Source organism: Leuciscus leuciscus, assembly GCF_965113295.1.
Source record: "Leuciscus leuciscus genome assembly, chromosome: 6".
In the NCBI taxonomy this organism is placed as follows: Eukaryota; Metazoa; Chordata; class Actinopteri; order Cypriniformes; family Leuciscidae; genus Leuciscus; species Leuciscus leuciscus.
Window position 1 is genome coordinate 44,165,851 of NC_138730.1, and position 24,947 is coordinate 44,190,797.

Below are 24,947 nucleotides of genomic sequence, written 5' to 3' on the forward strand. Positions count from 1 at the left end.
ATTTAGCAATAAATAAATGCATTTATTAACATTAAATAATGGGACCAAAGTGTGACCAATATATCTAACTATCACACAAATTTAGAGGTATAAACCATAGACTGTAAAAAATAGGTATAAACACATCACAAGAGTGAAATATGGTAGTCATTTTTAGGTAGATGTTACGCACGATATTGGAAATAAGATGTGTAGAGCTCCATTAACAAAAACAATATCTTTACATTTTTGATATTAAACAATCTGAGCTGCTTCAGACTTTCGTTGTGAACAGTATTACTGGAAATGCAATTCCCGCTTGTTTTTACAAATTGAGGAAATTATTTTATGTCGTAGTACACAGAAACTAAAAGGCCGTACACTGAAATTAAGCTGTAAGTAACCCAGAATATCCCTATAACAGTTATAACCACTCTCTGTACTTGACAGTGAACAGCATTCATGAATAAAAAGCTGCACAATAGCCACACTACTACATAATATGCTTTTAAAGAGTAAAATACTTCTTGTCCTCCATTATCCAATTCAATAAAAGTGTGCAGGAATCTAATATGGACTCAAATCCGGTGAGCTGGCGTATCGTACCTCTTTGGCTCTCTCGAGCTCGTTCTGCATGGCCTGTTTGGAGATCTCCACCTCGATGATCTTTTGCCTGAGCAGCTCGTTTTCATCTTCCGCCCGTGTACGCTTGTCTTCAACCGTCTCCAGTTCATTGTGCAGACGCACAGATACATCTTTGGCCACCTGTGGGCAGAGACACATGTTTAATTATCGTGTTTTCATCTGTGAGAGTTCGAGAGCTCAATACTTATCTTACACAAATCAGATATTAAAACTAATTTATCACATTCAAAATGTTTCCATTCTCTATGACAAAAACACCTTCAGGTCCTGCTCCATTCCACGTAGAAGCTCTCCGTCGACGTGTCCGGTCTGTGCAACACGCAGACTCTTCTGTTCAGCCTTGCGCAGGCGGTACTGAAGGATCCGGCAGTTCTTGTTGGAGCGGTCCAGTTCCCTGCGTATATCCTGGAGCTGGTACACCTCCTCCTCCAGGTAACTGTCCCTGATCTCCTCCATCTCTGCTCGCAACTCGTCCACTTCATCCTGAAGAAAACCCAATCAGGATTAGAATCAGAATGAACAGCAGAATGAGAATCGGGATTAGAAACTGAAAGAGAATGGGAATCAGAATTGGATTCACACTTAGAAATCGGAATGTGGGTTAGAAACAGAATCAGGATTGAAATCAGTCTAAAATTCTGAACTGTACTCAAAATCGATCTGATTATTTGCACTGAAATTATTTTCTGTAGTATTAAAATCAGGATAAGAGTCAGAATGAAAATCAGGATGAACAGCAGAATGAGAATCGAGATTAGAAACCAAAAGAGAATGAGAATCCGAATTGGAATCAGAATTTAGAATGAAAATCGGAATGTGGATTAGGATTGAATCAGTATAAAATTCGGAATCATACTTATTCAGAGTCTAATTAAAATCTATCCGATTATGGACTGAATTTGCACCGAAATTATTTTCTGCAGGATTAAAATCAGAATAAGTATCAGAATGAACAGCAGAATCAGAAAACAAGATTGAACAGAAGACATGAATATAAATAGGAATAACAATCAAAATTAGAAACAGATTGAGAATTAGATTTAAGGTTAGAACCAGAATGAAAATGCGAATCAGAATTGGAATCAGAATAAGAATAAGAATCAGAATGAACATCAGGATTAGAAACAGAAACACGGTCAGAAATGGAACCAGAACTAGAATGAAAAGCAGAATCAAATTGAACATCAGAATGAGAATCAGAATCAGGATTAGAATCAGAATAAGAATTAGAATTAGAATGAACATAATGATCAGAAACAGAAAGACAATCAGTATTGGAACCAAAACTAGAATCAAATTGAACATCAGAATGAGAATCAGGATTAGAATCAGGTTAAAAACTCTAAATCATGTGAAATGCACTTGGGTGAACAACTAACTTTCTTTTTATAATCCTGTAAAATGAATCCTGTAAAAATCCAAATGAAAATCCAAATGAGAATAAGAATTAAAGTCAATCTGACTTTATTAACTTTATTAACTGACATTTATTAAGGCAAGAATGACAATGGCGGACAGAAAAAGAATTAGAATCAGAACCGGGAAACGAGAATTGGGATTAGGATTAGAATCAGAATGAGAATAAGAATCAGAACGATCATCATGATTAAAAGCAGAAAGATAATCAGAATCAGAATAAGAATCCTCATTCAGGTTTCTAAAGGTGTGTTCACACTTGTAGTTCGGATTAATAGGTTTGGACCAAAAATAAATTGGACCTCTGGCCCGCCTATATCAGATAACCCGATGTGATTGGTGCAGCTCGGATACAAGGGCATATTTAATGAGCATCTTTACTAGACGCCAGAGTAAACTCGCTGAGCAAATTCAACTTGTGCTCTCGCGAGAACTCTGGATTTCCAGGGTAACAAGAACAACCTCCCATCTAGAATAAAGATAAAGAAAAAAAAAACAAGACTGCAGGTAAAGAAACTGTAGTCATTGGTGAAACCCCCGTCCTGAACTGTAATGAATGACTGTCATTTGTGACGCCTCATTTCCCAGTAAATACTCCACAATGCCTCAGCGGATTCAGTGAAAAACAAAGTCGAGGAAGAAAGACAGAAAGACAGCGAAAGAGAAACAGACAGTGACAAACAGCCCAAACACAATGACCTTCACTGTATGTTGGGGACCATGTCATGTGACAGCAGCAACCTGCCATGTTCTGTATGGATGTTCCAGTCAAACATGAGTTATGGTGGACTAAATGATTAATAGTACTAACATGGAGCTGCACACAGTTCATGCTGCAGTATTACTTCTAGAGAGATAGACAGAGAAAAGAGAGATAAGCCCACAAATGGAGGCAGAGGGGTGCTCGGGGTCAGGACGTGTGTGTGTGTGTGTGTGTGTGTGTGACGAACGTGTGTGTACTGAGGGGACGCAGAATTACACGCACAGCTACTAAAGCGGATTAACACGCTGTCTTCAGAGATAAACTTATGAAAATCCTGTTTGTGACCGCAGTCGAGCCCTGGCGCATCTGACAAATAAGATCAATCATTTATGGAATTATGCTAATTAGGCCTGCCTTCGTCTACCCATCACACTTCACACACAGAGAGCAAAGACTGTGATGCGTTTCCTGCGGGAGTTTTGAGGGTCTTTCTGATGCCTGTTGGATGCATCTGCGCTCTGTGGACTGATGTGACCTAAAATCAAAGTACAGATTTATGGATCTAGATCTTGCTCTCCTCATGTAAGGCCAGTAAGAGCTGTGTGTGTAAACCTCACTCCCCTGGCCTCAAGAGGCGCACTAGCGACTGATGCTAGCGGCTGCGTTCTTTAGCGTCTTTGTTCGCACCCGCCTCCCACGCCAGAGACCCCGGTTTGAATCCCACTCGGAGCGGGTCGAGTAGGACCGGTTACATTTGGTGCCGTGACCCGGATGGGAGTGAGGTTTAGAGGGGTGAGTGTAATGGATGTACGCCAGTAAAGGTCCTTGCACACTGATTGCGAAATAAAAACATATGCATATTTTTGTATTCGTCATCCTAAAAATTCATCATGCATGGAAACCTTGTACACTAAGTCAGATGCGTATTAATTCATCCTTTGCGGAAAAAAATAAAAATCGCAAAACAATACAAAATTCTTTGTATCTTCAAGCAGAGGGGATGATTTTGTTGTCCTCTCTCTTCTTAAAAAGAGAAAAAGAAAGAGGAAATATTGGGTCCATCCAATCCTGAGATTGCGTAGAGAGGAAGGAGAGTTCGCTGAGGGATTATCCCGAGCGATTCAAAGTTTACTTCAGGATGTCAGTGGCTCAGTTTGATGCTTTGCTAGCGATACTGGAGCCACATATTAAAAAGAAGAACACCAATTTCCTTGAACCAATTGATCCTGAACACTTCTGGATTTTGGCGTTTGCTTATACGGTGGCTCTATATTGTTAAAACACTTCTCAAAATGCTTGCTACGGATGCGAAAAACGCAGAAAATTGAACCCGATCTGAATTTTTTAATGACGGACTAAAGTTTCGGAGGCAGTGTGTAAACGTGACTGACAACGTGAGGTCGTATTTATTATTTAACGTGGGAAAATTTCGGACTCAGTGTGCAAAGGAAAAAAAAACTCACTCCCCTGGACTCAGGAGGCACACTAGCGACTGACGCTAGTCAGGTCTAGAGCAAGTCAAGTAGGACGGGTTACATTTGGTGCCGTGACCCGGATGGGAGTAATGTTTAGGGAGTGAGTGTAACGAATGTTGGCCAGTAAGAGCTGTGCGTGTAAACCTCACTTCCCCATTAGCGACTGAAGCTACCGGCTACGGTCTGTAAATCTTTATTCTCTGGTGTTTTAGAATATTATTTTATGTTGTGTTATGCTATGTAATTGTAATTTGATCAGCACTTTGGTCAGCTTAGCTGTGTTTATATGTGCTATATAAATACATTTTACTTACTATCATTGTATTACTATCAAGTATCTTGGAGAACCTTAGTACAATGGCACTGTCAACTAATACCATCACAATTTGTAACATGCTTATGGTACTCCAATGACATGTACAGTAATTCAATAATAAAAAGCATGGTATTGCCATGGTACATGTCCCAAAAAAACAAAAAAACCTTGGTTGTGCCATTTTACTTTCAAGTATTTATATAATCAAATGTATGTCAAAAGAGTAAACACTAGTGAGACTAGATGCTTTCAGGGACATATGATGCTGCAGTACTGTTAGTCTAAGAGGTGTAAATGAGTAGGATGAATTTAAAACATGAGCCAGATTATAAAGAGGGTCATCACGTGAAAAAACAAATCAAGGTGTAAAACTGTCATGTGGATTTACAGCAGCAGCTCAACCCATAATCCTCCTGAAGAACACCAGACATGAATCTAAAAATATTCTGTACATGTACCATAATTGAATGATCCCATCATTCTGTATATCAAAGCACCATCATTGTCCCATACAACCACAATACTTTTGGGTAAGGATTGAAAGCACCCTCTCCTTATGACCTCTTCATTGCAATATCATGCAACCGTAATGTATTAGATGATTATATTAAAAATTCAAAAAGTCACTTTTAAGAATACCATGGTACTATGGTAGCCTACATTTGAGAGAGTCGGCTCACCTTGAGGTAGTCATTTTCCGATCGAAGGTCTTCGATTTCCCTCAGCAGTTCCTCCTGGGCCATTTCTTTACCCTCCGTTTTGAATTGTGCGTCTTTCTCCGCTTTGCATTGGTCCGCGTGCGCACCGGGCGCCGGTGAAGCCTGAGATCCTCCCGCTCCGAGCGCGAGCGCGCGCACCCGAACCCCGACCGCCTGCTCGCTCGAACCGGAACCGGAGCCGGACTCCGCATCGCTACTGGCGGCCTGAACCAGTCTCTGCTCGTCGGATAACGGCTCGGAGGGACAATCGGACAAATCCGAGCTGCTGTCCGTCTGGCAGACGCCGCGTGCGGTGGGAACGCGTATCGGGGCGAGCCTCCCCTTGCTCTTGGGGATCTGCGGAGCGGCGGTATCAATCGCTTTGGACGCCGGTTTCGGTTCGGATGCTGCATGCTGAGTGACCTTAACCGCCTTTTTTGTCGCTGAGGGTTTGATGTTGCTTTTTGCAGGTGCTGATGCGGTTTTGTCCTTCGCGCCCGGGACGGTGCGTCTCGGTACGCGGCTGTGAGGCGTCACCGGCGCGGAGGACGTTTGCTGCTTGTTGAATTTGGGAGATTTTGGCACGATCGGTTTGGCCGTTCGCGAGTGGACATCCTTCAGGACGGGTCTGGCAGGGGACGGCGCGCGGTTTAACCTCTTCTTCTCCACCTGAGGATGAGGATGATGGCTCTGCGGTTTGGTGTCGGAGCCATTGGAGCTCTCCATTATACAACCTGACAGAAGGATTTAGCCGCGCGCTTCTGTCTCATCACTTCAGATGGACGCGCAACCGTAAAGCACTTGCCATCACCGTGTCGTTCCTCGCGCTTCCGAGCGGAATACGGTGGATAGTGTTGTGTCAAGTGAGAATCTCCGTGGTTCTGTGCGTTGAATCAATCCGTCCGTCCATGGTCCATCCCTCCCCCGGGATTACAGTCCTCCCATCATCTCTCCCTGCTGTCCTCTCCCCCCCAGGCTGACGGGAAAATCTGCAGCCGCTGCGGTCTGACGCTCCCCGTCCGTGTCTCAGGTCTCGTGGAGCGCATGCGCATGCGCCTGTTTTTCACACACAAGCACCGGGCACACCCCTCCTCGCGCTCCGGTACCGGCCAGGCACGCGTGCGTACGCATGGAGACGCAATGAGCAGCGCGCGCACACACACACACACACACACACACACACACACACACACACACACACACACACCACTACTACTACTACACTACTACAGAGAAACAGGGAGAGAAATACTTTTTTTAATCATTAGATACAGGTGTAAATAAAATAGCATAATACTCTTTTAATATTTTAAAAAATATGATATTATTAAAAACAATAATATTTTTAATGAAAACCAAAACCGATAAATACAACCTGGTGAGTCTTTAAACAGAATACCCCAAATATAGCACCATTTTAACACAAAATGTTGAAAAATAAACTTGTGTTTTGTTTTTTACAAAATATATTTTTTATATAGTCTTGCAATTATTTATTAAAAAGAGGATGTTGCCATTAACGGGCGATTTGAGTTGAAATACAGGAAATTTGTACGCAATATTAAAAAACATAAAAAAAATCTGAAAGAAATGGCTTCTAGTGGCAGGTGTTTAGTGAGCTCCCCATACACTTGAGCAATAGCAGGAAACTGGCTCTCTTATTAAACCTAAATGGAATGGAAACGGACTGGAAGGCCAAGAAAACTTTCTGATGAGAAGTTTCTCAGAGTTTCCTCTTTGAGCTTCTTCCTCTTCCTCACACTAAATACAGATTTTTGCTTAAAGAAGTCATACTGTTCAGATTTTTATTTTTACATTTTGTGTAGGCTACTTCATGCATTTTCTATTGGTACCTTAATAAAAAGCCAGAAAAATAAACATGGATGTTCATTAAAACATTCGTAAACAACTAAGTTGGTGATGACCTAAGACTTTAGCACGGTAGGCCTACTGTATATATACACACACACACACACACACACACACACACACACATTATCATCTGATAGGCCTACCTTTTAGTTTGCACTCATATTTCTAAAATTCCCAGTGAGCATTTACCAAAACTTTTGTTTATCTTTATTTATTTTTTAAAGCTACATTGCTGTAGTTATTCAATTAACTTGTTTATCCAATAGCGCCATCATGTTGTGAAAAGGATGCAGTACATCTCTGAAAATAAAAGTGAGATCCCAAACACTGAACACACACTCAAACATTTTGTTTTATAAAAATGAATGTAATAACATTTTGCAAAAGTAAGTTCATGCTCACGTAAACAGAAGGAAAAGCATCAGAATTACTAACACACATCTATGTAATAAATATATATCTTTATTTGCACTTCATTAGTTTAAAAATGCAACAAGTTATAAATACCACAAAACTACTTAAACATGCCAAACTGTTTCAAATAACTAATATCAATGTATTATTCGTACAAAGAACTCTTCTATTTTGCAACGTCATGAGGATGTTTCAATTTTTGTAATGTAGTAAATACTGATACAATGATTGGCTGAGAGACTAAACCAAGACTGATTCTGTACAAAATGGAGGTTCATAAAGGCAACAAATATTGCTACTAATTGAGAATTTTAAGAGCATGTTGGGTTTCACTTTTTCAAGACAACGGATGCGTCATTGACAGTCTTTCTGCAGAACATAGTCAGTTCCTCCGGGGAAGACCGACTACAAGCTTCATACACGGAGACAAAATAAAATATAAATACAAACAAAAAGGATCGAAAGAGCGCGCCTTGAACGCAAAATTGTGGTTTTGCTGTAAATAATGATAAAAGTATAGTAAATGTGACTCTAGATTCAACTACCATCCAAAATAAATGATCAATTTGCCAATCCTGCAGAGAAAGAAAGTAAAAAGCACTTGGTGAAAAGGATCGTTAGAGTATCTCATTAGGTTACAATATGGCACAAGCCTGCAAACATGAACATTTTGAGGTTAGTACTACACTCTCTTTAACACTGTTAACACAAAATCCACAGGTTTAGGTTGGTTATTAAACTTTCAAAAGGACACACAAGTTAAAAAGTTAAATTTGAAAAAGTTATTATAATAATAATACAGAACAAAAAAGCCTCAGCAGAAGACATTAGTCTCTCGAAGACAGACAACAGACTCCAGGTTTGGGTTGTTTAGTACAACACTGGTTTCTGACGCAAACACGCTTCCACTACACACGTACATCATCTTTCTATTAAGCTGACGTACAGTGAATATCATTAAAACTGTCCAGAACATTTACAGGTCATATTTCACTTCAAACGGATTTTTTTAATTTTTTAATTTTGCATAAAGATAATGAAAATCATGACATTATTTTTAAGAAAATTAAGCACATTTCCACTCAGATCACCGTAATGAGAAAGACATTTCTGCATTATAATTATTTGTGAAAAACAATATTTAGTAATATTTGTTACACTGCCATTCTGCCAGATGAAACGTTTTTTCCCCCCACATTATGGTAATTAGAAGGGGCGGGGCTTAACTGTCATAAAAATAATGTCAAATATAGCAAATTATTTTTTTAAGCAAACTATTTTCTTATTTTGATTTTGGGGTCAGATATGACCCAAACATATTTTAATGCTAATCACCCAATAAGAAACAAAAGTTTTTTTTTTTTTGTTCCAGGCACTCGGGCCTCTGTATTGAAGGACATGTGCTATGAAAAAGGCATCATATTCCCAAAAACCAGTTGCACTGCATATCTGGTGCCAGCTAGTCAGTTCAGTTAAAATAGTGTTTCCAATCAAACACCAGTTATAAAGTTTTGTTATATTACACAACTAAATCATTCCTAGTCCTTCATCTAACACAGGCAAATAACTCAATTCAACGTAAATCAGTGTTTTTTTTTTGTTTTTAGTTTTTCAGGAACGCAGAGTGATTTTAATTGAAGAGAACAAGTGTCCTTCAGTTAGTGACGCTGTCCGAGTATCAAATATCAACACGGTCCTCTTAAATGTCCCTTTTTATTCTCCACCCGCTCTCCACGGAGAAATAGCCCTTTCGGCGAGAGCATTTCAGTTCTGCCGTCCAGATCCGGCGCATAAAACAATGAACCGTCCTTTATTCTACTCGAGTGAAATGACACTGAAAGAGGGCTACTAAATAACAAAACTCTGAATAATGAGGTTAATCTTCTGTACACAGGTCCTTCACTAACGTTTTAGCTGTTCGTAAACTAGCGATGAATGGATTGTAGTGCAAAAAACACAACGGATAACTCAAAAACAGTAACAATGATAGAACGTAAGGCATAAAGACATTATGAATTTCAAGCCCAACCATTGCTGGTGATTAATAACGGGCCGAACAAACACACAGCCGAAATAAATTAATTCCACTAGGCATGAAATGTAGATCCACTTCGCTTTTAATGCCAAATCGATTTGGAAAAGAGCTTCTTAATTTGAGACCGGGAACGTTTTCCATAAGAAACACTGAATGAGTGGCTTGAAACGTGAAGAGAAGCGAAACACGAGGGTAGAGGATCCGTCGTCCAATATAAACGGTAGTTTCTCGCTTCGGCGAAGAGTAAGTGATGATGTAAACTACACAAATAGGAGTTGATGGGTTATGACACATGTTTGTACACATATGATGCGTGTTTGTGGCGTGTGTGCAGCGGTATCCGCTAGGAAAGGCACGTGTCAGATCAACGCAATCGTGTGCTTCCCAGAAATGAGGTAGTGTATGTATGGGCCGTCCAAAATAAATGCATCTTTGTGTGTGTGTGATGATACGGATGTTCTTTATTGGCATCTAGAAGTACCAAAATATGGACTATAATTAATTGCACAGTCTATCATTTGTGCGAAATCTATAGCGAGGGATGATTAAATGCTTTAAATATTGAGCGTTTTGTCTTTCATCTTCTCTGGTAATGACAGGCCATCATCTCATCAACCGTGTGAGGGCATCAGGACATGGACCCCTGGTGGCGGGAGTCTGTAACAGCATGTGTTGGGTTATAAGAGCGAAGGAGGTGTTGGGTTTCTAAATAAAGCATGAACCGAGTCTCAGCAGCAGCGCATGCGAGGTGGAGGCAGCTCTGGTGGGAATTCAGGTTCGGGCTGAAGGGACAGGACACTGTTGGACAGCTCTCTACTGGGGACTTCAAGTGGCATCTGTGGAAAAACACAACATTTTGTAAGATTATAAGACTCTTCACTCACTTGTCTGATGCACATTGCACACAAAAATGGCAAGATCTCGCTCGAAAGAGAAGCCAATCAGGGCTGCAAAATTAATTGAAATAAAACAAAACCGAAATGCATGTTGGGTCGGTTAAAGGGGAGGTATAATGCACTTTTCGAAAGATGTAAAATAAGTCTTTGATGTCCCCAGAGTGTGTATTGTGAAGTTTTAGCTTAAAATACCCCACAGATATTTTTATATAACATGTTAAAGTTGTACATTTTTGAGGGTGAGCAAAAACGCAGTTTTTGTGTCTGTCCCTTTAAATGCAAATGAGCTGCTGCTCCCGGCACAGGGGGCGGAGCTTCAAGAGCTTGTGTTCTTTTACCTCACACACACATGCACTGAAAATTTCAAAAACGTTTAGCCTTTTATGTTCAAACCGGAGTCAGATAAAGATGGAGAGACTAAAGAAGAAGTGACAACATTTCTGAATGGTTATTTGCTGAATGTATGTAGCTTATGTGTCTTCTAATCATTGATTAGCATTGAATTTGCTTTGAACTTTGAGCGTTGTAACTTTGCAGATGTTGTTAATGCTCAAACAGCAACATTACACACTAACTAAAGTAAGAAAAGTGAAATCATATTCAACCACCGCTATAAAACGTGCATTTTTTAACGTAAAATGCACAGACCATCTTCCTTAACTTGTAATGAGAAGCACTTGATAAACCAGCTGTTGTTAAAAGAGACGCTTTAAAGGCTCCCTGCGGTTTTCAGCCAAAAATAAAAGCTTGACATTTGAAAATGAAGAAATAAAGACATATTGCAATTTTACCGCTCTTTATATGACAAAAACACATGACGTAATGTAGTGAAATGTTTTATCCTTAGTTCCCCCGTCCCACAATGCAACAGCAAAAGGAAAAAATAACACATTAAGGACATACACAAACATAGATAAATATAATAAACTATGAAGAAATTGTGTGTTTTAGTTCTGTTTTCCTGTTTGTTTTCTTGATGAATCAAAATCACAATTAGAATTTTTTCCCCAAATCGTGCATCCCATAATGGGGAATGAGGAAGAAATAACACATAACTATAACTACTGCATTTGCAAAAGTTTGTGGTATCAAATCTTTGATCATCTTAAGATATTTAAAGTTTTTGTTCAGTATGTAAATGGTATATATCTCGCCTGCTTTGGTCTCCTAAATGTCATGTTCAAAACAAACTTCAGTTGATTACATGCTGGTCCTCCCTGTCTAAGTGGGCGATTCTTGGCCATAATAAACTGGAAAGTGGGTCTGACTTCATGCCAATAGTCAAATTCTGGCTTTTGACATCCTAAAAAACTCTGTTTAGCTCTTGGTGACACTATTTGAGCCAGAAACACCCATGATAGCTGATGAATGCCACATTCTCAGTCAAACTCACGATACTTTATTAAATGTTTTAAAGTGAACATTGTGGTGGGCAAAGAATTCATCAAAACAGTTAAAAGGAACACGCCAACTTTTTGGGACTTTAGCTTATTCCCCGTATCCCCCAGAGTTAGATAAGTCCACACATACCCTTCTCATCTCTGTGCGTGCCGTAACTCTGTCTGACGCACACACCACTAGCCTAGCTTAGCACAAAGACTGGAGGTAAACGGCTCCAGCTAGCATACTGCTCCCAATAAGTGACACAATAACGCCAACATTTTCCGATTTACATGTTGTGATTTGTATAGTCACGGCGTGTACGAATAACAAGGTCACATGAGACACAGCCATCTTCTAACCGTATACATACTGGGAACTATATTCTCAGAAGGCGAAGCACTGCTACTTGGGCGGAGTGATTTGCTCGCAGCACTTGAGAAGCCCCGTGGTGAGGAGCAGAGAGTTTGCTCAGAGTTGGAGTAAATCACTCCGCAGAAGTAGCAGTGCTTCGCCTTCTGAGAATATAGTTCCCAGTATGTATACGGTTAGAAGATGGCTGTGTCTCATGTGACCTTGTTATTCGTACACGCCGTGACTATACAAATCACAACATGTAAATAGGAAAATGTTGGCGTTATTTTGTCACTTATTAGGAGCAGTATGCTAGCTGGAGCCGTTTACCTCCAGTCTTTGTGCTAAGCTAGGCTAGCTGTGGGTGCGTCAGACAGAGTTACGGCACACACGGAGATGAGAAGGGTATGTGTGGACGTATCTAACTCTGGGGGATACGGGGAATAAGCTAAAGTCCCAAAAAATCGGCGTGTTCCTTTAATAAAACAGCGCCACTTACCTTACTCAAAATATCATCAACTAGTTTAAGGAAAATCTCATCCACGTTAAAGTTATCCTTGGCACTGGCCTCACAGAAACGCATCCCTGATATCCGTGAAGCAAACTGCCATCAGAGAAGAAAAAAACAAAGTACTTTATTTCAGTGTGATGGTTCTCGTGAATGGGTTTAATATTCAAATAATATAATATTTGTTACTTTTCAAATGCAATCAGTTCTTTTCTAGAATAGTACCACACCTAGCTATCGTATATAACTTCAGAAGATATATGGACTGCTTTTATGATACTCTTGAATGACACTGGATTGAGTAAATAGTGTTTGGGTGAACTAATGTGTGTCCTCACACACTAATAGAGTAAGTTTTAGTCTCAGTGGGTTTGGAAAGGTTGGCGGAGGCATTATTTAGAGCATTCAAAGAATCTCTTTGTGGAGAACTCAGGATAATAATGTCCCTGTGTCCAGGGCTTTGGACAGTGGACTGTAAGACATTTTCCTCCACCAAACTAAATGTCAAGGTAAACCTGAGACAGCATTATAGAGCTGAATTCAAAATGCTAAATTTAGGTTATACTACAGAAATAACAACAAATAAACAGTAGGGCTGCACGATTTTGAAGAAAAATGTGATATGCGATAACTCTTTAAATAATGAGATATTACATATGCGATACGATAATGCTTAAAGTGTGTAAAATAAACTTAAATGATCTGTCAAATATCTTTAAAATTATATAACCTACATACACTACCGTTCAAAAGTTTGGGGACAGTAAGTATTTTAATGTTTTTAAAAGAAGTCTCTTCTGCTCACCAATGCTGCATTTATTTGATTGAAAATACAAACAAAAACAGTAATATTGTGAAATATTATTCCAATTTAAAACAGCTGTTGTCTATGTGAATATACAGTAAAGTGTAATTTATTCCTGTGATCAAAGCTGAATTTTCAGCATCATTACTCCAGTCTTCAGTGTCACATGATCCTTCACAAATCATTCTAATATGATGATTTGATGCTCAAGAAACATTTATGATTATTATCAATGTTGAAAACACTTATTTACATTTTTATTTCATGATGCTATGATGAATAGAAAGTTCAAAAGAACAGCATTTATCTGAAATCTAAAGCTTTTGTAACATTAAACACTACCGGTCAAAAGTTTGGGGTCAGTAAGAATTTTAATTTTATTTTTGGGGGAAATAAATCAAATAAATCAATACTTTTATTCATCAAGGATGAGTTAAACTGATCAAAAGTTACAGTAAAGACATTTATAATGTTAGAAAATATTCTATTTTAAATAAATGCTGTTCTTTTGAACTTTCTATTCATCAAAGAATTTTGAAATAAAAATGTAAATAACTGTTTTCAACATTGATAATAATCATAAATGTTTCTTGAGCATCAAATCATCATATTAGAATGATTTCTGAAGGATCATGTGACACTGAAGACTGGAGTAATGATGCTGAAAATTCAGCTTTGATCACAGGAATAAATTGCAGTTTAAAATATATTAAAATAGAAAACAGTCATTTTAAATTGTCATAATATTTCACAATATTACTGTTTTTTTATTTTTTATTTTTAATAAATGCAGTCTTGGTGAGCAGAAGAGACTTCTTTTAAAAACATTAAAAAAATCTTACTGACCCCAAACTTTTGAACGGTAGTGTACGTGTTTCACATTCTTTTCTGAAAGAAACTTTCTGAAAGTGAACAGCAGTGTTTTACTGCAGCATAAGAAGAGTTATTTTAACATCAGTGTAAACCACAGGGTTTAGTGTTTCAGGAAGGCCTATTTTAGCAACAGAAACTGAATAATCAAATGTAAAAATAAAACACTGCTTAGTTTTCACTGTATGAATTAAATTTATACTGATTCTTATTAAAGTTACAAAAGTTATTCAGCCAAGAGCAGTGAGTGAATTTCTCTGTCTTTTGTTCATGACCACAGTTATTGCAAGCCGTTGCGATATGCATATCGCGATATTTCGATAATTTTGATATATTGTGCAGCCCTAATAAACAGGTATCAGAATAAAAATAGGAGCTCTTTGTGTCTCATAGGAAAAAGTCATTAGCTAGCAACATTTGCCGCACCATTGGTCTCACCCAGTGTTGTTATTGTTAACTTATCTAAAACTGTTAAAAGTCGCGGTTTCACTTTATTTTGATGGTCCCCTTTGAACATTCTGTTGACTAAGTAACGTCTACTAACTCTTATTAGAGTGGGTCAGCTGGCCAATCAGATCACTCGCTTTTCAGAAGGAGGGGCTTTGTAGAAATCAGCATGTTTCATATAGAGGAGCTGCAATAACGTAAAGTATGTGAAAAACAATGTGTTTTTTAAAGCATGTTAAGCTATTCTGTTACACTCATAATCAAAATAATGAACTTTATAGAAATAGCATCATATGACCACTTTAGATTAAAAAAGAACAAATGTTGCCTTGATAACTAACTGAAATAAGTTTAAATTGAAATGTACTAAAATGACTAAAACAAAAACAAAGTAACGCTGAATAGAAATATATATACAGTACAGGTCAAAAGTTTGGACACATTACTATTTTTAATGTTTTTGAAAGAAGTTTCTTCTGCTCATCAAGCCTGCATTTATTTGATCAAAAATACAGAAAAAAATTGTAATATTGTGATATATTATTACAATTTAAAATAATATGTTTTCAATTTATTATACTTTAAATTATCATTTATTTCTGTGATGCAAAGCTGAATTTTCAGGATCATTACTCCAGTCTTCAGTGTCACATGTGACATCCAGTCTATCACATGATCCTTTAGAAATCATTCTAATATGATGATTCATTATCAAAGTTGGAAACAGTTCTGCTGCTTAATATTTTTTCATAACCTGTGATACTTTTTTCGGATACTTTGATGAATAAAAAGTTTTTTAAAAAAAGAAAGAAAAAAAAAGAAAAGAAGCAAATGTTTTAAAAATAGAAATCTTTTGTAACAACAATATACACGACTGGTCAGTCATTTGGGGTCAGTAATTTTTTTTCTTTTTTTTTGAAATAAATCAATACTTTTATTCAGCAAGGATGTGTTAAATTTATCAAAAGTGATAGTAAAGAAGATTTATATTATTAGAAAATATATATTTTTTTTTTTGAATAAATGAAGTTCTTTTTAACCTTTTATTCATCAAATATATTAGGCAGCAGAACTGTGTCCAACACTCATAATAAATCAGAATATTAGAATGATTTCTAAAGGATCATGTGATAGACTGGAGTAATGATCCTGAAAATTCAGCTTTGCATCACAGAAATAAATGATAATTTAAAGTATAATAAATTGAAAACCAATTATTTTAAATTGTAATAATATATCACAATATTACATTTTTTTTTCTGTATTTTTGATCAAAGAAATGCAGGCTTGATGAGCAGAAGAAACTTCTTTCAAAAACATTAAAAATAGTAATGTTTCCAAACTGTATATAAATGTAAAAAAAATAAAATAAATTATAAATAAAAAAACACAAAAGCACATGACAAAATTTCTAAAATGTACAAAATATAAAAATAAAAGCTAATTCAAAATCTTAAGAAAAACTATATTGGTATATAAATAATACTAAAATAACCGCGGTCTCACCCTCTCAGCTTGTTGCCGTGAGATGGCGCGATCAGACTCGCAGTCCAGTTTGTTCCCAACCAATAAGAGCTCAGCATCCTCTGACGCATACTGCACAGAACCAGAACCAAAGGTTAGATGACTGCAGCACAACCCGAAAACGAATCAGTGTTTCTGATGTTTGAGCACCTTGTCTATCATCTTCATCCATTTAGGCAGGTCTTCAAAGGTTTCCTGCTTGGTGATGTCATAGACCAGCACGATGCCTTTAGCGCCGCGATAATACGCAGACGTGATGCTGTTAAACCTCTCCTGACCTGCCGTGTCCCTGCAATTATTCACCGTTATTAGACTCTCATAACATTCAGAGTGGGGAATACATCATATGCTAGACTACAAAAGAAAGAGCATTGGTTTAACAGTGCAGTGTGTCTCTGTAATCACAGGTGGTTGGAGGGGAGAAGTTGAAAAGATAAGAGGGATTTGTGGAGACAGCTGAAAAAGAAAGTCAATTTATTTCATTTTTAAAGCAGATCAGAAAGACAAACGACATGCACCCAATGATTCGCTCAAAATAAGAAACAGGAAGTTCAAAATAAAGACTTTTACTTTAATTATTTCAAGAAGTTTTTCATGAGAAGGATTTTTCACATCGTGATTCAAAGGGAAAAGAAAAAAAACACATGACAGATGTTTATCTCCTCGTTTTTACTGTACCTTATCCACCCTAGTCTGGCTGCATTTTTCCAAAACAGGATATGATGTCACAAAGAGGACCGGTGAAGGCGTCACATGTCAATGAGCAGTTAAGACGGACAGTGAAGGAGCCGAGGATGCTGGGAAGCTGGAAGTGAGCGGACGTGTGTTACGGACACGGTTCACAAGCAGACATCTGCAGGAGTGTGTTGTGAGAGAAGCCGGTGTGTTTCAGGGTCAAAGGGAAATAAAATAATCCTAAAGTGGGTGGGTGGGTTAGTATTAGATTGTGATTGGTTAGTAGATGACTGACCCAGACTCCACTGGAACAAACAAGTTATGGAATGACAAAGATTAGTTTACACTAATACAGAACAGAATAGAACTTCTAAAATAGTATAGAACCATATAAAACTACGTAGAACAGAACTAGGGACGTTCATGATTGATTCATTGTTGTTGTTAATTTAATTGATTATTCTAATCCATTGTTTTTTTTATCTATTTTGAAAAAAATTATAAAAAAATGAAGCAGACTCAAAATTCACAATAAGAAAGTATTGTATCTGTATTTTCTATAGGCGCCACATTATTAGTCATAAATGAACTGTGATTTAACCAAATTAAAACTTATGTTAAACAGCCTGACTGTATTAAAAGGGAAAATGCAGATACTCCGATATTTCTATTTTTTTATTATTTGGAGTCCTCCACATGTGATTTTCTGAATTAATTTTAAATCACAATCAACCATGGCAATTCAAAATTCCTGAAAATTGACATCCCAACATGAAGTAAACTCTATCCGAATAGAAATGTGCAGAATAGACCCAAATTAAATCAAACAAAACCGAAACAAGTAGAATGTATCAGAATTTAACAGAGCCAAACCAAATAATAAAAGAGAATAGAACAGAACTGGACAGATCAGAGCAGTCAAATAGAAGAAACAGAAGAGTGTACAATAGAACCAAACCACAAGAGAACTGGACACAATAATCAAACCGGAAAGAATCAACCTGGATAGAATAGAATCTGAAAGAATCAAAGTACATAGAATAGAATCTGAAAGATTCAAACTGGATAGAATAGAATCTGAAAGAATCAAAGTACATAGAATAGAATCTGAAAGATTCAAACTACATAGAATAGAATCTGAAAGAATCACACTGAATAGAATAGAATTTGAAAGAATCACACTGAATAGAATAGAATTTTAAAGAATCAAACTGAATAGAATAGAATCTGAAAGAATCAAGCTGAATAGAATAGAATCTGAAAGAATCAAACTGAATAGAATAGAATCTGAAAGAATCAAACTGAATAGAATCTGAAAGAATCAAACTGAATAGAATATAATCTGAAAGATTCAAACTACATAGAATAGAATCTGAAATAATCAAACTACATAGAATAGAATCTGAAAGGATCAAACTACATAGAATAGAATTTGAAATAATCAAACTGAATAGAATATAATCTGAAAGAAATCAAACTACATTGAATAGAATCTGAAAGAATTAAACTACATTGAATAGAATATGAAAGAATAAAACTACATTGAATAGAATCTGAAATAATAAAACTGAATAGAATAGAATCTGAAAGAATCAAACTGAATAGAATATAATCTGAAAGAATCAAACTGAATAGAATAGAATTTGAAAGAATCAAACTGAATAGAATATAATCTGAAAGAATCAAACTACATTGAATAGAATCTGAAAGAATAAAACTACATTGAATAGAATCTGAAATAATCAAACTGAATAGAATAGAATCTGAAAGAATCAAACTGAATAGAATAGAATCTGAAAGAATTAAACTACATAGAATAGAATCTGAAAGAATCAAACTACATTGAATAGAATCTGAAAGAATCAAACTGAATAGAATAGAATCTGAAAGAATCAAACTGAATAGAATAGAATCTGAAAGTATCAAACTGAATAGAATAGAATCTGAAAGAATTAAACTACATAGAATAGAATCTGAAAGAATCAAACTACATTGAATAGAATCTGAAAGAATCAAACTGAATAGAATAGAATCTGAAAGAATCAAACTGAATAGAATAGAATCTGAAAGAATCAAAGTACATAGAATAGAATCTGAAAGAATCAACCTGGATAGAATAGAATCTGAAAGAATCAAAGTACATAGAATAGAATCTGAAAGATTCAAACTGGATAGAATAGAATCTGAAAGAATCGCAGTACATAGAATAGAATCTGAAAGATTCAAACTACATAGAATAGAATCTGAAAGAATCACACTACATAGAATAGAATTTGAAAGAATCACACTGAATAGAATAGAATTTTAAAGAATCAAACTGAATAGAATAGAATCTGAAAGAATCAAGCTGAATAGAATAGAATCTGAAAGAATCAAACTGAATAGAATAGAATCTGAAAGAATCAAACTGAATAGAATCTGAAAGAATCAAACTGAATAGAATAGAATCTGAAAGATTCAAACTACATAGAATAGAATCTGAAATAATCAAACTACATAGAATAGAATCTGAAAGGATCAAACTACATAGAATAGAATTTGAAATAATCAAACTGAATAGAATATAATCTGAAAGAAATCAAACTACATTGAATAGAATCTGAAAGAATTAAACTACATTGAATAGAATCTGAAAGAATAAAACTACATTGAATAGAATCTGAAATAATAAAACTGAATAGAATAGAATCTGAAAGAATCAAACTGAATAGAATAGAATTTGAAAGAATCAAACTGAATAGAATATAATCTGAAAGAATCAAACTACATTGAATAGAATCTGAAAGAATAAAACTACATTGAATAGAATCTGAAATAATCAAACTGAATAGAATAGAATCTGAAATAATCAAACTGGATAGAATAGAATCTGAAAGAATTAAACTACATAGAATAGAATCTGAAAGAATTAAACTACATTGAATAGAATCTGAAAGAATCAAACTGAATAGAATAGAATCTGAAAGTATCAAACTGAATAGAATAGAATTAACAGCCAGCGGTCGGCGGGATTGATAAGGAGAAGGTGAGAAGGGACGTACATGGACATACATAGCAGTTAAGCCTGTTTTATGCTTCTGCGTCGAATCGACGGCGTACCCCCGCGGACCCCTCTGCGTCGACGCGAACCTCGACGCGACCCCTCCGCCGTAGCTTGACGTGCACCTCCAAAAAATTGTAACTACGCGTCGCGGTGACGCAGACCGCAGGGGCTGTGATTGGTCAGATTATACATCATTTCCGGAGTAAAATATATTAAAATAGAAAACAGTCATTTTAAATTGTCATAAAATATGTTTTGTTTTATTGTTTTTTATATACTAAACACAGCCTTGGTGAGCAGAAGAGACTTCTTTTAAAAACATTAAAAATCTTACCGATCTAAAACTTTTGACCGGTAGTGTATATGTATATATTTATATATATTCTTTTCTTTTTTTGTTGTTGCTAGAAATAAACTTCAATCAATCAAATCAATGTTTGTTTTGAAAAAAAGTTTGTTGTTTATTTACAATACAATGTTCACGGGTACATCATGGATATCAAGTAATTAACCAAGTCTGCCACGGGACACTACATTATCCTGCCATGGCACCGTGGTCGAACCCATTTTGTAGCCCAACCCGGTGATCTGTTGGTTTGCACCCGAAGATAAAATCTTTAAAGTCACTGCCAGTCTCTGAGCGAGGTCAATAGGCATACTGTGTGTAGTCTGATGCTGTATTAACGGCTTTAAACGATGAACAAGATCGTCAAATCGACCTTTCGACATCCGAAAATACTTAAAGTGCATTTCTTCGTCCAAGTCCCTCAGCGGTCGAACAACCGTAACAAATTCGCCAATCCTTCCCCTGTCTTCGTGCACTGGTCGTACAGACCACCTTCGCTGACGTCTTCTTTTTCTTCTACGATTAAACATTTGCAATAAAATCATTTGTTGTTCAACGTTGATTAGCTCCAGCTGCGACAACACTCTCTCTCTTTCGCTCGCCATTGTCGGAAATGAAAAAGCGGAACCGGCGCATGGAACCAAAACAAACTAGGAAAGAGATTCGCGAACCACACCACCCCCCTAGCGTTCTGGCGGTGAAATGCACCGCGATGCAACGCAACCCGACGCAGAACCATAAAACGGTCACGACGCCGTTGGAGTGACGGCGTAGCTACGCCGTGGAGTTGACGCAGAAGCATAATGAGGGCTTTAGTGAGATGATATTAGTGATATCACACTTTAAATGCACATATTTACATTCACTGCTGAATTCTGGGATGCTGTGAGTGTGTAATCACAGATTTGATGAGTTTATGGTAATGCTTTAATAACCCCAGATATGCTTTCTGACATAATTTCAAATCCAGCTGTGAGTTTAGTACACTCAAGGCCTCAGTGTTAGTTAACGGCTGGTTAACCGTAAGCAAACACAACTGATTAAAATCTCAAAAGCTACACATGAAAGATGTTTGACTGGGTCTCAGAGACTCCGGTCTGGAATTAATGACTTTGTGCCGAGCGACTTGATCTCATGTGCTTCTGAGACACAGGAAGTGACATGGCGGGCTGAGTCAATGATAAGGACACAGCACTTCCTCTCCACTCACCAGATCTGTAACCTGATCTTCTTTCCTCTCAGCTCCACTGTTTTGATTTTAAAATCCACACCTTCAAAACCACAGACAAAACGGGAAGAAATAAGATCAGTCATACTCTTCAAAATTCATGCTTATCAAACACATAATTGAAATCATTCATATTATTTAATGTACATATTTGGGTCCGGCATGGCTTCCTCATCAGATTATTTGCATGCTGCTATCTAACCGTCTATGTATCTAACCCAGTATCCCAGAATAGACAGACACAGGTTCACACCTGTGCTGAGTGGCAGCTGTGTGAAGTGAACCTGTGTCTGGCTATTCTGGGATACTGGGTTAGACAGCAGCATGCAAATAATCTGATATGAAAGCCTGTCATGAGTGAGTGATAACCTTGCCGTAACAGTTTCATGTAGTTAAAGGCTAAAAATCACAGATTTTTGTATCAAAGGGTTTTTTTATTTAAAGGGATACTTCACCGATTAGCATTAAGCTTTGTATCGGTAGAAACCCGGTAGTATTTTCGAGTGACCGTGCTTCCCTCCCTCATGTCCCCCTGAGACGAGAGATTTCTGTATTGTGTGTCTGGAATAAAAACTCAGATGACGCAAAAATCATCATTTAGCGTCATCAGAGGCTCTTTAGTCCAGAGGCGAGAGACTACAGCCAGTAGGAGGAGCTCGTCCCGCATGTGTTCAACCCGCCCATAGGGGGATCTCACGATAAAACACCGTCTTTTCAGTTTCCAGTCGACTAGTAGCCTAGCTGTATCATTTCTCCCGACACTGTCCTCTGTAACCGGTAGGCGTGGCTTGGGAGTGGCCTCGTAGGGCAGCGAAGCAAGTGCATTCTGGGAGTTGTAGTCTTTCATCCACATGAGCCAAACATACAATTTCTGGCTTTTCTCAGTCTAGAAGGCACCAACTTCTACAAATTTCACATTTCTACTACATAAATGAGCCAATTTAAATACACGTTCATCTTTCCAGCGGTGAAATATCCCTTCAAATCAATGTTTGTGTGTGTTCTCTTAACGTGCTGCTGTTCACATGACTGATGCAGATTGATTCAGCGCTTGGCAGATCTCTCGTGTAATGACATTACAGAAGAACTGGGCACGAGAACGAGGGATGAAAACAGTTTAGACACAAACTAAACTGACATTCATGTTAACATAAAACCCTTTTAAATCATCTGAATTGTTTTTATTCATATGTGTTATTATACTATATCAAATGAAATGTTCTCTGATTTACATGGTCACAAGCCAAGAAGTGATTTTCAGATAATGGTTTTCTGTGTGTGTGTGTATGTATACTATATATATATAATTTTATAATTACACATTTCCACAATATTACCCACAATAAACTAATACCCATCAAATGAAACCATCTAATCACTGTTAACTACCAAAGCTATCCAAACTAGCTATATCTATACTAAACTAGTATGTCAAGTTAGCTATGTATAATCTTTATAATAACCATCTATGGTTTACTAAGTACACTATGATAACCATCTGCAGCTTACAAATTATTATTCAGTCACAAATAGGCTATTACTCCATACTGTCCATAGTATATTAATAGCTATACGGGATATAATTAACTAGCCATACTAAACCAATGAGTTTATTAATTACCAATAGTTAGCCATCTAGTTTACTAATAGTTCACTATTTATACTATACTAAACTGTATATATTGTCCCCTCATAATCTATCTATAGTGTAAGTGTACTATCCATAACTTGGACAGTTGAACTGGAATTTATTGGTTTTGTGAGCAGGTAAACACAATAACGTGGTATGTATTGTTATAATAACGAGGCATAAAGATAATAGGGCACTAGTAGTACACAAATATTAAACGGACAGTCGTTGTTGTTTACCATCCAGACTGTGACTGACAGCTGCTCCAGCTTCTATTTCTGTCAGTATTTCTTAATAGTTTGTCTTCTTACCCACTGTGGACTTGCACGCCTCGCAGAAGGTGTCATCCGTGAATCTCTCCATAAGGCTGGTCTTTCCCACACCGCGAGAGCCGATGATGATCACCTGTAGTTTATAATCAGCGGCTCTGGGCGGCATCTTCCTGCGGCGCTGCGACGCTCCCACAGCGGGAGAGCCTCCACCGGCCCTCCGCTGGACCCCGATGCCCGACTCCATCCACCACTAACGGCCAGTCCACATCTGCCACACGGCCAGCCCGCTTCAAACACACCCGCGCATCACGGAGGAGAACTTTAAAACACTTTAAAGCGGCTTTTCGGAAGAGTTTGTCAAAGTTTTCAGTCAGTCAAGTCAGTTGTTGTCCAGCACTGGGAATTCGAGAGCGGCCGTGACGTCACCACCACTTCCGGTTCCGACGCATTCCAAAGGAAGAGCGGAGCAAAGTTCCCTTTTAGAATAAACATACTTGGGACGATTCATCACTGAGAAATAATATTTCATATCAATAGCAGACATGTGTTGCTTTTTCAATAGTTATTTACTAGAAAAGCACCATCATTCTACCTGATATTTCAGCCACTATTAACTGTATATTATTTTATTAGCCTATAGATAGTCTTCATTTTTTTATTATGTCAAGTCAAGTCAGCTTTATTTATATAGCAATTTTTACAATACAGACTGTTTCAAAGCAACTTTACAGTGATAACAGGAAAATAATGCAATAAAGTTTGTTTCTGCTGTACAGCAGATCTAGAAGAAAATAGTGTCATAGTCCAGCTTATGTAATTTCAGTGATGGTTCTTTTTTTTTTTAAAGTTATTAATTTAGTTCATTATATAATTATTAGTTCATATATATATAGCTGTTCTGGAGAAAACAACGAGGTCATCGTCCAGCTCAGTTCAGTTCTCATGTAATGGAGTCAAAGCAGGAGATCAATAATATTGTTGAATATTAAATGCCCCTTACTAATAAGCAAGCCAGTGGCAAGGAGCCAAAACTCTTTTAAGAGACAAAAACAAACAAAACAAAAAAAAAACCTTCGGAGAAACCAGGATCAGTCGTTTTCTCCTGATAATCTAAATATTATGATACCAGTTATACACCAACCTTTTCTTTATTCTTTGACAGTAAAAAAAATTGTTTTTACTAATACAATCTAAATATCGCACATGTAATATAGAAAACTAAGAGTATGATTTTAATCAATACATTTTTTTGTGCAAATAAGATTCTTAAATAAATTGCAAGTATAAAAAATGTATCTATAAATACATTTGCAAATATATTATCTATATTCTATATAACCATACAAATGATATATTCTGAGTAAATAAATAAATAAATAACACTTACACATAAATTAAGATGTAAGTATTAAAAAA

General features: G+C 37.0%; 2 protein-coding genes across 7 annotated transcripts in view; both read right to left on the minus strand.

Moving 5' to 3' along the window:
• mtcl1 (microtubule crosslinking factor 1) overlaps positions 1-6,283 on the minus strand; it is a 101,375-nt gene extending 95,092 nt beyond the window's left edge. For 5 of the 6 annotated variants that reach the window (XM_082172907.1, XM_082172906.1, XM_082172905.1 and 2 more), the window contains exons 1-3: positions 5,215-6,282; positions 883-1,107; positions 586-744 (exon numbers count right to left, since the gene is read on the minus strand). In XM_082172907.1, coding sequence (XP_082029033.1) covers positions 586-744; positions 883-1,107; positions 5,215-5,958 — 1,128 coding nt within the window. In that variant the 5' untranslated portion in view covers positions 5,959-6,282. Of the gene's footprint in view, positions 1-585; positions 745-882; positions 1,108-5,214 lie in introns of all 6 variants that reach the window. The other variant, XM_082172904.1, reaches the window with a different exon arrangement.
• A 1,263-nt stretch (positions 6,284-7,546) lies between these two features.
• rab12 (RAB12, member RAS oncogene family) lies at positions 7,547-23,976 on the minus strand. The gene is made up of 6 exons (XM_082173252.1): positions 23,571-23,976; positions 21,612-21,672; positions 16,488-16,626; positions 16,320-16,409; positions 12,683-12,787; positions 7,547-10,389 (listed from the first exon to the last, which is right to left on the minus strand). The coding sequence occupies exons 1-6, from the start codon at positions 23,773-23,775 to the stop codon at positions 10,282-10,284; spliced, it is 708 nt and encodes a 235-aa protein (XP_082029378.1). The 5' UTR covers positions 23,776-23,976; the 3' UTR covers positions 7,547-10,281.
• Between the last annotated feature and the right edge of the window lie 971 nt (positions 23,977-24,947).

Excerpts from the sequence above, each read along its gene's own strand:
- rab12 (XM_082173252.1), bottom strand. The coding sequence starts at position 23,775 with ATGGAGTCGGGCATCGGGGTCCAGCGGAGGGCCGGTGGAGGCTCTCCC. Across the intron at positions 16,627-21,611 it reads AAGATCAGGTTACAGATCTG|GGACACGGCAGGTCAGGAGA; the intron begins GTGAGTGGAGAG and ends GAATAATTGCAG. Across the intron at positions 12,788-16,319 it reads CACGGCAACAAGCTGAGAGG|TTTGCTTCACGGATATCAGG; the intron begins GTGAGACCGCGG and ends CTCTGATGGCAG.